General features: G+C 49.1%; 1 protein-coding gene across 1 annotated transcript in view; it reads right to left on the reverse strand.

Moving 5' to 3' along the window:
* Positions 1-12,276, reverse strand: part of HECW2 (HECT, C2 and WW domain containing E3 ubiquitin protein ligase 2) — a 207,840-nt gene that overhangs the window by 85,394 nt on the left and 110,170 nt on the right. The window contains 1 exon segment of the mRNA XM_015406124.1: positions 1,280-1,414. Coding sequence (XP_015261610.1) covers positions 1,280-1,414 — 135 coding nt within the window.

Raw genomic sequence — 12,276 nt, forward strand, 5'->3', positions numbered from 1 at the left:
GAGTTGGCCACACCCAGCAGGAACTCATTAGCATAACAGGCCACACCCTACAGCAGAAACTCATTAGGATTGGCTACATTGGAGGTGTGTGGCCTAACATGCAAAGGAGTTCCTGCTACAAAAAAGGCCCTGGGTTTGGACAACAAACAAGGTAAACAGAATAACAAGCAAAAGGTGGGTGTAGCTGTATGACCACACTTCTGGTAACATGGGGGTGCCGCCTAATGTGCTAATGAGTAGTGCAGTCAGGGGGTGTGGCCTAATATGCTAATGTGTTTCTGCAGCTGGGTGCGGCCTATTATGCTAATGAGTTCCTGCTGGACTTTTTCTACAAAAAGAGCCCTGGACTCCTAGCCATTCAGTTGGCATTCCAATGGACAACATTTTGTGCCCGAGATTGCTGACTGCTTCCAATGGCATAGCCTGGGCTAGGTTAACTGTGCGAAGAAAAACCCCTCCTGAACCGAGTCCAAGGAAAATAAACCGTCTATTTCCTCTGAGACACAGTGTTGTGTACTGGATAGAGTGTTGGAGTACGGCCGGAGAGGCCTAGATTCAATCCCTTCTTCAGCCTCAAAGCCCAGCGGCTGACCAGTCTCTCACCCTAAACTAAAGACACAATACGCTACTCTACGAGGTTAACCGGGAAACACCCCCTACATAACAAGGTACACCCTTTTTGTACCATACCAAGCTTCACATTAATTTTTCAGAGTGTAAGGAGTGCCCACCATCTGAAGACGCAATGTTCCCTCTAAGCTGTCGAGTCTTTTGAGCAAAAGTTCTACTTTGTGAGTTACTGGCATTAAAGTTGTGAGCGAGCGATTTGGATACTGCATAAATTAGTTTGCTCTGGAGTCATCCTTCCTGAGCGAAGACAAAAATGTGTGAGCCAGGGGCTAAAAAACTGTGAGCTAGCTCACACTAACTCAACTTAGAGGGAACACTGGATGCAACAGCAAGAACAATTAGGCTAATGATAAAATAATTAAGCCTGTGGGCAATACTCCCACTGTGGAGCAAAAATTCTACTTTGTGAGCGACGGGCAATAAAGTTGTGAGCGAGCCATTTGGCTACTGCATAAATCAGTTTGCGCTGGAGCCCCATCCCTTCCTGAGCTGAGTAAAAAATGTGTGAGCCGGAGAATAAAAAACTGTGGGCTAGCTCACACTCACTCAGCTTAGAGGGAACGCTGCCTGTGGGAGAAAATGTGGGAACCGGATGTTCTGGGAGACCTGACTGGCTGGAACACACATCAGGGGGCCAGCGCCGGCTTACCTCACCGGCACTGTGGCTGCGCTGTCGCGTCAAATGCTGCCGGTGGACCAACACGCTCGTTGGCCGGCTGCTCTGAAGAGGAAGCCGAGGGTCGATGAAGGTGGTGGTGCGGGAGTTGTGGTCGACAAAGAAAGCCTAGGGCAGCGGGGAAGGCAAGAAGAAAGAAAGGAAGAAAGCACAGCGTTATTTGCGAGCTCACACTGGGGCTTGTGGCGACTGCAAACTTGCACACGGCTTCCTGCGAGGCCCCAGGTGGTTAGAGGACCAGGAAGTCTTGAGTTCTAATGACGACAAAGCCTCGGACTTTGAAATGCCAACAGGGAACTCTGGTATCTCTCATGTTTCTCCCCCACCCCCTTTTGTAACACAAGATTACAAGGAGAAAAGAAAAGAAACACGAGAGATTGGTTCATTCTAGCCTGATCACATAAGAACACAAGAGGAGCCCTGCTGGATCGGACCCATGGTTTATCTAGTCCAGTCTCACACAGTGGCCAACCAGTTCCTCTGGAGGGCCAACAAGGGGGCATAGAGGCCGAGGCCTTCCCCTGATGTTGCCTCCTGGCACTGGTATCCAGAGGTTCACTGCCTCTGAATGTGGAGGTTCCCCTCAGTCGCCATGGCTAGCAGCCATTGATAGACTTATCCTCCATGAATCTATCGAATCCCCTTTTTAAAGCTGTTTATTCCTGTGGCCAAACAAAGCCTGAGTCCAGCGGCACCTTTAAGACCAATAAAGTTTTATTCTGGGTATAAGCTTCCATGTGCGTGCACGCTCCTTCAGATACAGACAAAGTCCAGAATAGGACTTTGTTGGTCTTAGAGGTGCCACTGAACTCAAACTCTGCTCTGCTGCTTCAAACCAAGACGACAACCCACCTGAACCTCTACTCCTGTGGCCATCGTGACAGCCTCTGGCAGCAAATCCCACAGAGCTTGGAAGCTAAGCAGGGACAGCTACTTGGATAGGAAGCCCAGCGTAGTTATGCAGAGGCAGGCAATAGCCAACCACCTCTGATCGTCTCTTGCCCTGAAAACCGTGACTCGGTTGCGACTTGAGGGCCCACTATTATTAATGGATACTATTTTTGGGCAGGGACGCACAGGAACGGAGTTCCGCCTGGCTCCCAAGTCGGCCACGCCCAGCAGGAACTCATTAGCATAATAGGCCACACCCAACAGCAGGCACGCATTAGCATATTAGGCCATGTTACCAGAAGTGTGGTCATCCAGCCACACCCACCTTTGCTTCTTATCCTGTTTACCTTGTTTGTTGTCAACACCCAGGGCTTTTTTTGTAGCAGGAACCCTTTGCATGTTAGGCCACACACCCCGAATGTAGCCAATCCTAATGAGTTTCTGCTGTTGGGTGTGGCCTATTATGCTAATGAGTTCCTGCTGGGCGTGGCCGACTTGGGAGCCAGTGGATACTACTACACCATGCTGTCTCTCAACGAAGTGTCCGAGTGTCGGGCTAGGACATGCGAGGCCCAGGTTCGAATCCCTACTCTGCTTTTCTGGGTGACCCTGGACAGTCTCGGTCTCATCTACCTTCGCAGGGTTGTTGCAAGCAGAACATGAAGGAGAGGAGAATTGCTGTAACCGGCTGTGAGGTTCCCACTGGGGAAAAATACATTCGTTAAAGTACTGGTAGACTTGCATTAACCAAAGGATGACGACCCCATTGTCCTCTTCCGTCTGTGGGTCAAACCTTCCCTTCTTCATTCGTACTACTGTTCCCTTACTTAATGGTCCAGAACTGCTGAGCAACTGGCGGTCAACAGCCTCTTACAAAGCCAAGCGATGGCAAAATTTGTAGTAGGCAGGGGTCATTTTGTAGAAAAAGAGGTGCAGCTCATTAGCATATAGCATACCTCATTAGCATAGCTTATTTGCATATGCCACCCCCCTGACATCACCAGAAGTGTGTCAGAAGGCAACACCCACCGCTCAGGCTCCACCGGACTGTTTTGGATTGCTAGCTATTGGGGGGGATGTGGACGTGCAGATCTGTCCTGGCAGAGAAGGGAGAGCTTGTACCTGAATAAACCTTGGTCATAAAGGTGCCACTGGACTGTTTTGGACCGGGGGGCCGGGGGAAGCTCTGCAACTTACCTGGCTGCTTCTTGCTCTGACTGAGGGCTGCTGGGAGCAGGGGGTGGGGCTTGTTGCATGTGCCCACCCCCTGAGCTTTTTACTGCCGGAGCTCCGCTTCTGTGCGCTCCGGCAGGAAATAACCCCTGGTAGTAGGACATCAACAAAACCAGGGTCCCCCAACCTCTTTAGGCCCTTTGCTTAAAGGCACCTTTGGAATTCTAATGCCACATGGTGTGCTCAGCCACAAAATGGCTGCCGTAAAACAGCAGCTGCGGGAGGCAGAGCCAGCCACAAGACAGCTGCTGCAGCTTATTTCGGCCACACAGTGCAGAACCTTGTGCTGCGGTGGCAGCTGCTGCCGAAGAAATGTTTTCTTAAACAGCTGCGCAGTGACTCAAAAGCCCTGTCAGGCACTTTCTAAAAAATCTGACGGGCACCAGGAAAGTTGTTGGCAAGTGCCATGCCCCCCCCCCCCCGCCGGCACGTGCCATGCCCCCCCCCCCCGGACACCACGTTGGGGACCCCTGAACACAAGAGACAATATTAAGAGCCTATTTGCATACAGCTTAACGTTAGTGGTAACCAGGGGTCATTTCCTGCAGGAGCGCACAGGAGCGGAGCTCCGGCAGTAAAGAGCCCAGGGGGCGGGCACATGCAACAAGCCCCGCCCCCTGCTCCCAGCAGCCCCCAGTCAGAGCAAGAAGCAGCCAGGTGTCAGTCACCAGCGGTCACCATGACTTCCAGGTGAACACACACTCACACACAGATGGGCATATATCAGGGCTTTTTTTGTAGAAAAAGCCCAGCAGGAACTCATTAGCGTAATAGGCCATACCCAACAGCAGGAACTCATTAGCATATCAGTCCACACCCCTGACAGCACAGCTCATTCACATATTAGGCCACACACCCCTTATACCAGAAGTGTGGTTATCCAGCCACACCCACCTTTTGCTTCTTATTCTCTTCACCTTGTTTGTTGACAAAACCCAGGGCCTTTTTTTGTAGCAGGAACTCCTTTGCATGTTAGGCCACACACCCCTAATTGTAGCCAATCCTAATGAGTTTCTGCTGTTGGGTGTGGCCTATTATGCTAATGAGTTCCTGCTGGGCGTGGCCGACTCAGGAGCCAGCCGGAACTCCGTTCCTCTGCGCTCCTGCCCAAAAATAGCCCTGCTGGGCATATTAAAAAATATTAAAAATACCCCAAGAAAATTCACAATAAGTAGAAGACATAGAAGAAGAGATTGGATTTATACCCCGCCCTTCACTCAGAGTCTCAGAGCGGCCTACAATCTCCTTTCCCTTCCCCTCCCCACAACAGACACCCTGTGAGGTAGGTGGGGCTGAGAGAGCTCTCTTGAGAACTGCCCTTGAGAGAACAGCTCTGAGAGAACATGTGACTGACCCAAGGTCACACCAACAGCTGAATGTGGAGGAGTGGGGAATCAAACCTGGTTTTCCCAGATTAGAGTCTGCACTCCTAACCACGACACCAAACTGGCTCCAGCTGTATTTGAAGACGTGACAAAACAGCTGATCGTATTTCAGCCGCTGAATCTACTTCAGGTAGATGTAATTCTGATTTATTAGACAAACGGCTTCCCTTTATGGATTACTCAGCACAGTATCATTCTTTCAAATATCATAAGACAAAGAAATGGTATAGTGAGATTTTGGCTTATCTCTAAATGTCTTTAAAATATTTGTTGGTAATTATAAAATTGCTGCTTGTTACTAGTTCTCCAAATTATAGAATTTTTAAGGAATATAACTATGTACAGTTTGACATAATTCACAAGTGTTGATGAAAAATAGTTATTTATAATAACTTTCTTATAATAAAAGTTATTAAAGAGAGCCAGTTTGGCGTAATGGTTACGTGCGCGGACTCTAATCGGGGAGAACCGGGTTTGATTCCCCACTCCTCCACATGCAGCTGCTGGAGTGACCTTGGGTCAGTCACAAGTTCTCTCAGAGCTGTTCTCTCAAGAGCAGTTCTTGTCAGAGCTCTCTCAACCCCACCTACCTCACAGAGTGTCTGTTGTGGGGAGGGGAAAGGAAAGGAGATTGTAAACTGTTCTGAGACTCCTTCAGGTAGTGAAGGGCGGGGTATAAATCCAATCTCTTCTTCATGGGCAGTGACTCATGAAAGCTCCCTCCCCTGCCACAGAGTTTGTTAGTCTTTAAGGAGCTTCTGGACTCTGGCTCCTACATATTTTGAAAATACGAGAAGGGTGGCGAATGTGACGTCCTGACCTACATGTAACCCATAACCTGAGAGAGAGGTGTAGAGGCTGGTAGGCATTCTGTGTGAGTGGAGAGGAGCGTGTCACTGCAGTGACTCACGGAGGCTCATCCCTTGCCCCAAATTTTGTTAGTCTTTAAGGTGCTCCTGGACCAGTGTTCCCTCTAAGCTGAGTTTGTGTGAGCTAGCTCACAGTTTTTTAGCCTCTGGCTCACACATTTTTGTCTCAGGTCAGGAAGGATGGCTCCAGAACAAACTAATTTATGCAGTAGCCAAATCGCTGGCTCACAACTTTAATGCCAGTAGCTCACAAAGTAGAATTTTTGCTCATAAGACTCCACAGATTACAGGGAACATTGTCCTGGACTCTTGCTCTTTTCTAATGCTACGGACAGGCTAACGCAGCAACTCATCTGGATCTCTGGCGGTCCAGTTTCACCTCTATCTGGGTCGGATGACACTTGTGCCTGCTATTTTAAAAAATAAAAACCCACTCCGTGTTTTTTTCTCATGCCGAGTGTATAATTACAACCACAACTGGGCGAGCGCACATGTGAAACGTCTGATTAAAGTTCCATGGGCACAATGTGATTACGGGTTGAAGCACGCCTGGTGTGCACTTGAGCGGGGCTATTCTAGGTAGGCCGACCGAAAGACGGAGGAGGACAAAATCGTCCTGGGAAGCCAAAGGATACGCTGCCAAAAGGCAAACGCTTCATAAGCAGCATCCTGGTGACCCAGTTACCTAAGCCAAAATAACCTCAGTCGGGGAAGAATTCTCTGCCTCCAATGTGGTCGGATCCCAGAAACCCGTTTGCTTGGGAGGAAGCCATGCTTTTCATTCCAGTGGAACTTATTTCCAGGTTAAGCATGTTTAGGATTGTAGCCTTTAAACGCAGGGCACAGGGGTTCCTAAAGCGGATACGCTTTTAAGAACGTATAGAAGTATTTCAGGAACCCGCTGCTTTATATTTACGGAAACGGCTTCCGGCTTACAAGCAAGTATTTATAACAGACGGTGCCAGCAATCGTACAGAAGAGCCTTACGGTGTTTTCTTCAGCCGAAATAGTCGAATCCCTGCCTCCGGTGACGCTTATGCTCTAAAATAGGCACTGGGGGGTGGTGGGGAGTGGGAAATACAACTAAGTGAGAAAGGAAAGGCAGGAACAGGAAGGCGTACGGCCAGTGCAGTTACAGGGATTTATAACCTGACTGCTGTGGAGAATGAGGATTAATTTGAAGGCAGAGAAAGGGAGCGCCTATATCTGTGTTCAGGAAGAGGGTTTCCATCCTTAGTGGGGCAGCCAAGATCCTAACATTTTGCCTCGGAAAAAGGTGTCTAGGTGGCGCATCTTGTCATACGGGGGGTGAGGAAAACGGCAGTGCTGAAATTCCTATTATTCCACACAGCTACTTAAAGTCTGAAAGGAAGGCCTCTCCTCAACCAAACCAATCACTCCAGTTGAGGCAACCACGTTACTTAGGGGTGTCAGCCCCAGTTGCCCGGCGGGGAGAAATTCCACCCACAGTTTTGGGCTACTTCCAGAAGTACCACCCTAACGTAATGGCGTCGCCTGGGAGTGACGTCATCACGCGGGAAATGTTGCAGGGAGACGCTCTGGTATTTGGGCAAATTCTAGGGTTTTGAGGGCAAAGGACCACAGGGCTTCACCCAAATGCCAGAGCATTCTGGCGCAATGACGTCACTTCCAGGTGACACCATTGTGTCGGGCGTTGTGCGTTGGGTTTAACGTTATGCTGTCTGAAGTGTCTTGGTATCCTACTTTTTGCATTATTTATTTATTTATTTATTCGATTTTTATCCCGCCCTCCCGCCGAAGCGGCTCAGGGCAGCTTACAACATAAAAACCAATAAAACAATACATCTAAAACAATCCATAACAGTACAGTAAAATCGCAGTTTACACATGATTGGCTGCCTAATAAAGACCGTCCATTGGTCCTGAAGCCACCCAGGGTAACCAATTGTAGAACTCTGCTTAGGTCCAATGAGACCCCGTGTTTACTGCTACCATGTATATAGTTCACTACGAAATCGTATAAGTTGGAGTGCCGCTCTATGCAGAGCTGTCCAGTCCGGTCCGGAGCTGAGCAATGCTTTGAATAAACCTTCTTGCATTTGACCATCGTCTACTGCCTCTTCAATACACAAAATCGGGGACATCGCACGACGTCCCGCCCACCTACCTCCTGGAATGCCCCCCCCAAGGCCTCTGCCGACAGAGGTAAGGAACCTGGCAACCCTACGCGTACTTAACCAGGGCTCTTTTTGTAGAAAAAGCCCAGCAGGAACTCATTAGCATAATAGGCCACACCCAACAGCAGAAACTCATTAGCATATTAGGCCACACCCCTGACAGCACAGCTCATTAGCACATTAGGCCGCACCCCCATGTTACCAGAAGTGTGGTCATCCAGCCACACCCACCTTTTGCTTCTTATTCTGTTTACCTTGTTTGTTGTCAAAACCCAGGGCTTTTTTTGTAGCAGGAACTCCTTTGCATGTTAGGCCACACACCCCTAATGTAGCCAATCCTAATGAGTTTCTGCTGTTGGGTGTGGCCTATTATGCTAATGAGGTTCCTGCTGGGCGTGGCCAACTTGGGAGCCAGCCGGAACTCCGTTCCTGTGCGTTCCTGCCCAAAAATAGCCCTGCTTAAGCCTGATACATAATTTGACCCATTGGACACGTGAACCTGGCTTTTTATTTTTATTCTGGCATCTTAAAGAAACATCATGAACTTGGAAGCTTACAAATGACCGGAAAGGGAAGCATTCTTCCAGGGGGAGGAATCAGCTTTTTCATTGTTTGGACCCTTATTACAGAACAATGGTCTTCAAGCTTTACAGCCCCAAAACTCTCCCTTAGCCCCAAGATAGGAACCGGCAAGCACCCTGACAGGAAGTCACTTGTCGCCACAGTCATGTGACAGGAAAAGGAGGAGCCAAAACCCCACCTCCGCTACGCTTTCCACCACTGAGTGACCTCGTCTCGCTGTTTTAGATGATTATTCTTTTATTCATTTATACCTTGGCTTTCTCCCCAACGGGGCCCCAAACTGGCTTACATCCTCCTCCATTTTATCCACACAACAACCCTGTGAGGTAGGTTAGGATGAGAAAATGTGACTGGTCCAAAGTCACGCTGCTCAACTCAACATGTGGGCCACTAACAGAGATAGGACATATGGGCTGAAGTCCACCGCTGTAGAGGACAGATTCAGGTGGGGAGGACATTGGAGACAGAGGACAGTGGAGACAGCATTTCCTTAGGACCTGAGGAGAATAAATGGGTGAACTTGAGGTAACGTGTGGGGCTGCTTTCGCATTAGCCACTTAGTCTGGAATTCTTCACTCTGTTTCAGTGAACACCACAGATGACATTGCTGGCAAATTATGGCATTCCAGTTTTTTGTCATTGTCCTCCTGTCTTTATTTCGGCCTTTCCCCCGGCAATGCAGCACTTTTAAGACCAACAAAGTTTAAATCGGGGTATAACCTTTCATGCACACTTCTTCACATGAAAGCTTACACCCAGAATTCAACTTTGTTTGATGTAGTTTGGTGTCGTAGTTAAGTGCGTGGACTCTGATCTGGGAGAACCGGGTTTGATTCCCCACTCCTCCACTTGCACCTGGCTGGATGACCTTGGGCAAGCCACAGTTCTGCCAGAGCTGTCCTTGAGAAAGAGCAGGGTGGCTGTTGTGGGGAGGGGAAGGGAAAGGAGTTTGTAAGCCGCTCTGAGACTCCTTTGGGTAGTGAAGGGCGGGGTATAAATCCAATCTCTTCTCTTAAAGGTGCCACTGGACTCCTGTGACTTCAAACCCGTGACTTCGGACCAAGACGGCGACCCACTTGAATAAAGCACAGCAGCAGCCCAAGACTGTTCCACAGCTTACAGTCAAAGAGCTACTGGGATTTCTGTCCATTAAATGTTTCTCTGCCTTCCAGTTTTATTAATTACATCCTGTACCTCTGCCCACCCAGGACAGTTCCAAATCAATGCTTAATATTGATTAAGCATTGGAGAAGGGGTCAGAATTATGTACCGCTTTCCATTTTACAGCGAGAGTCTTTTTCCTTAGAGTGCATGTCACTAATAATAATAAAATAATTATGAGCAACTGGTTTTCTTTCCAAGCGGAAAACAACATTTTGCCGCCACCCCCCGGTTCACCAGCTGGAGAATGAGCTGATTATTAGCCACGGGTTCAGGAAATGGGTGACCACAGGACGAACAGGTTAGGCAGTAAACAGAGGAACAGAAGGAGATTAAGAAGAAGAAGAAATTGGATTTATACCCCGCCCTTCACTACTCAAGGGAGTCTCAGAGCGGCTTACAAACTCCTTTCCCTTCCCCTCCCCACAACAGACACCCTGTGAGGTGGGTGGGGCTGAGAGAGCTCTGACAGAAACTGCTCTTTTTCAAGAACAGCTCTTATCAGAACTACGGCTTGTCCAAGGTCATCCAGCCAGGTACAAGTGGAGGAGTGGGGAATCAAACCCGGTTCTCCAAGATTAGGGTCCACGCACTTCACCACCCCACACCAAACTGGAAATGGAGCTGTGGTTGAACAGGCCTTACTTCTGAGTAAACATATACTGTAGGCCAGGAGTGTCGAACTCATTTGTTGTGAGGGCTGGATCTGACATAAATGAGACCTTGTTCGGCCGGGCCATGTGTGTCATCAAATGTAATGCCAGGTAGCGGAGAGATAAACTTTATAAAGGACACAAACACAAAGGGCTTTTTAAACTTAAAATAAAAACATGCTTAAAACGTTAGCTCTGTGAGCTGCAAACCTACTTTTGATTTATTGACATTCGCCACAGAAATCTCATGCTCAGAGTTCTGAGTCTAGGACCCAGGGGAAAACATGAGACGGCTGAGTGATTAAGAGAGTCTGGCGAAGCAAGCGATGATGCAGCAGCAGCAGCAGAATTGGAAACAGGAGATGGCCAATTCCACTGTGGGCCTGATGGAAGCCCTCCAGGGGGGGGCCTGATCTGGCCCCCGGGCCGCATGTTTGACCCCCCTGTTCTAGGCCCTCATTGGAGGGTATGGAGAATATTACATTTTTAATGGGGTGTGAGGAACATAATCAGCAGGGCTTACTCCCAGGAATGTGCTTTTAGGATTAGACTGACAATGGGGACTTCTAGTACAGTTGACAACCTCCAGGTGGGACCCGGAGACCTCCTAGAACGGCAACTGTTCTCCAGACTACAAAGATCAGCTTCTCTGGAGGTAAGGTTGCCAACCTCCAGGTGGTGGCTGGAGATCTCCCAGAATTACAACTGGTCTTCAGACGACAGATCTTAGTTCCCCTGGGGAAAAAGGACTGCTATGGAAGATGGACCGTCTGCCATGATATCCTCCTAAGGTCCTTCCGTGCCCCAAACTCCACCCTCTCTAGGCTCCGCCCACCCCCAAATTTCCAGGTATTTAACTTATTTGTTTATTTGGTTTATATACCGCCCTCCCTGCAAGCGGGCTCAGGGCAGTTTACATCCATCTTAATATAATAAAAACAACTTTAAAATATCAATTTAAAACAGAGAAAAAATCCCCAACCCAGAACTCGCAACCCTACCTGTATGCAACGGCTGCTCTGGAGAATGGGCCCTGCTGCACTTATACCCTGCTGACACCCCTCCCCACCCAAGGCTCCACGCCCAAATCTCCGGAAAATCACCAACCTCGGGTTGGCAACGTTAACTTATACAGCCTGGGACCAATGCTCCCTCTAAGCTGTGGAGCCTTGTGAGCAAAAATTCTACTTTGTGAGCGACTGGCAGTAAAGTTGGGAGCGAGCGATTTGGCTGCTGCACAGATTAGTCTGCTCTGGAGCCCTCCTTCCTGAGCGAAGACAAAAATGTGTGAGCCGGAGGCTAGAAAACTGTGAGCTAACTCACACTAACTCAGCTTAGAGGGAACACTGCCTGGGACCAATGTACCTAAGGGACCGCCTCTTCCCATATACGCCTCGGAGAGCATTAGGCTCTAGTAATCAACATCTCCTGGCGGTCCGTGGCCCAAAAGACGTCTGTCTAGCCTTGACCGGGGCCAGGGCCTTCTCTACCCTGGCCCCCGCCTCGTGGAACATGCTCCCCATCGAGGTCAGGGCCCTGCGGGATCTTACTCAGTTCCGTGTGGCCCGCAAGACGGAGCTCTTCCGCCAGGCCTTTGTCTGAGGCCGCGGGCGTCCACGGATGGCCTCCCCGAGGTTGCCGTCTCCCACCTGCCGGCCATCCAACCATCGGCAACCGGCCATATCCATCGGTATTAATGGATCAGAACTTCTACCAGTAGGTATAACCAGTGTTCCCTCTAAGCTGAGTTAGTGTGAGCTAGCTCACAGTTTTTTAGCCTCCAGCTCACAGATTTTTTGCCTTCGCTCAGGAAGAAGGAAGGCTCCAGAGCAAACTAATTTAGGCAGTACACAAATTGCTCACTCACAACTTTAATGTCGGTAGCTCACAAAGTAGAATTTTTGCTCACAAGACTCCACAGCTTAGAGGGAGCATTGGCTATAACCACTGTTTTTAAATGTTTATACTGTTCTTTTAAACTTTATTGTAATTGTTGGAAGATGATGTGACCCGCCCTGAGCCCGCTCACGGGATGGG

The sequence above is a fragment of the Gekko japonicus genome, unplaced genomic scaffold (genome assembly GCF_001447785.1).
Source record: "Gekko japonicus isolate JY-2015 unplaced genomic scaffold, Gekko_japonicus_V1.1 scaffold1690, whole genome shotgun sequence".
NCBI lineage: Eukaryota > Metazoa > Chordata > Lepidosauria > Squamata > Gekkonidae > Gekko > Gekko japonicus.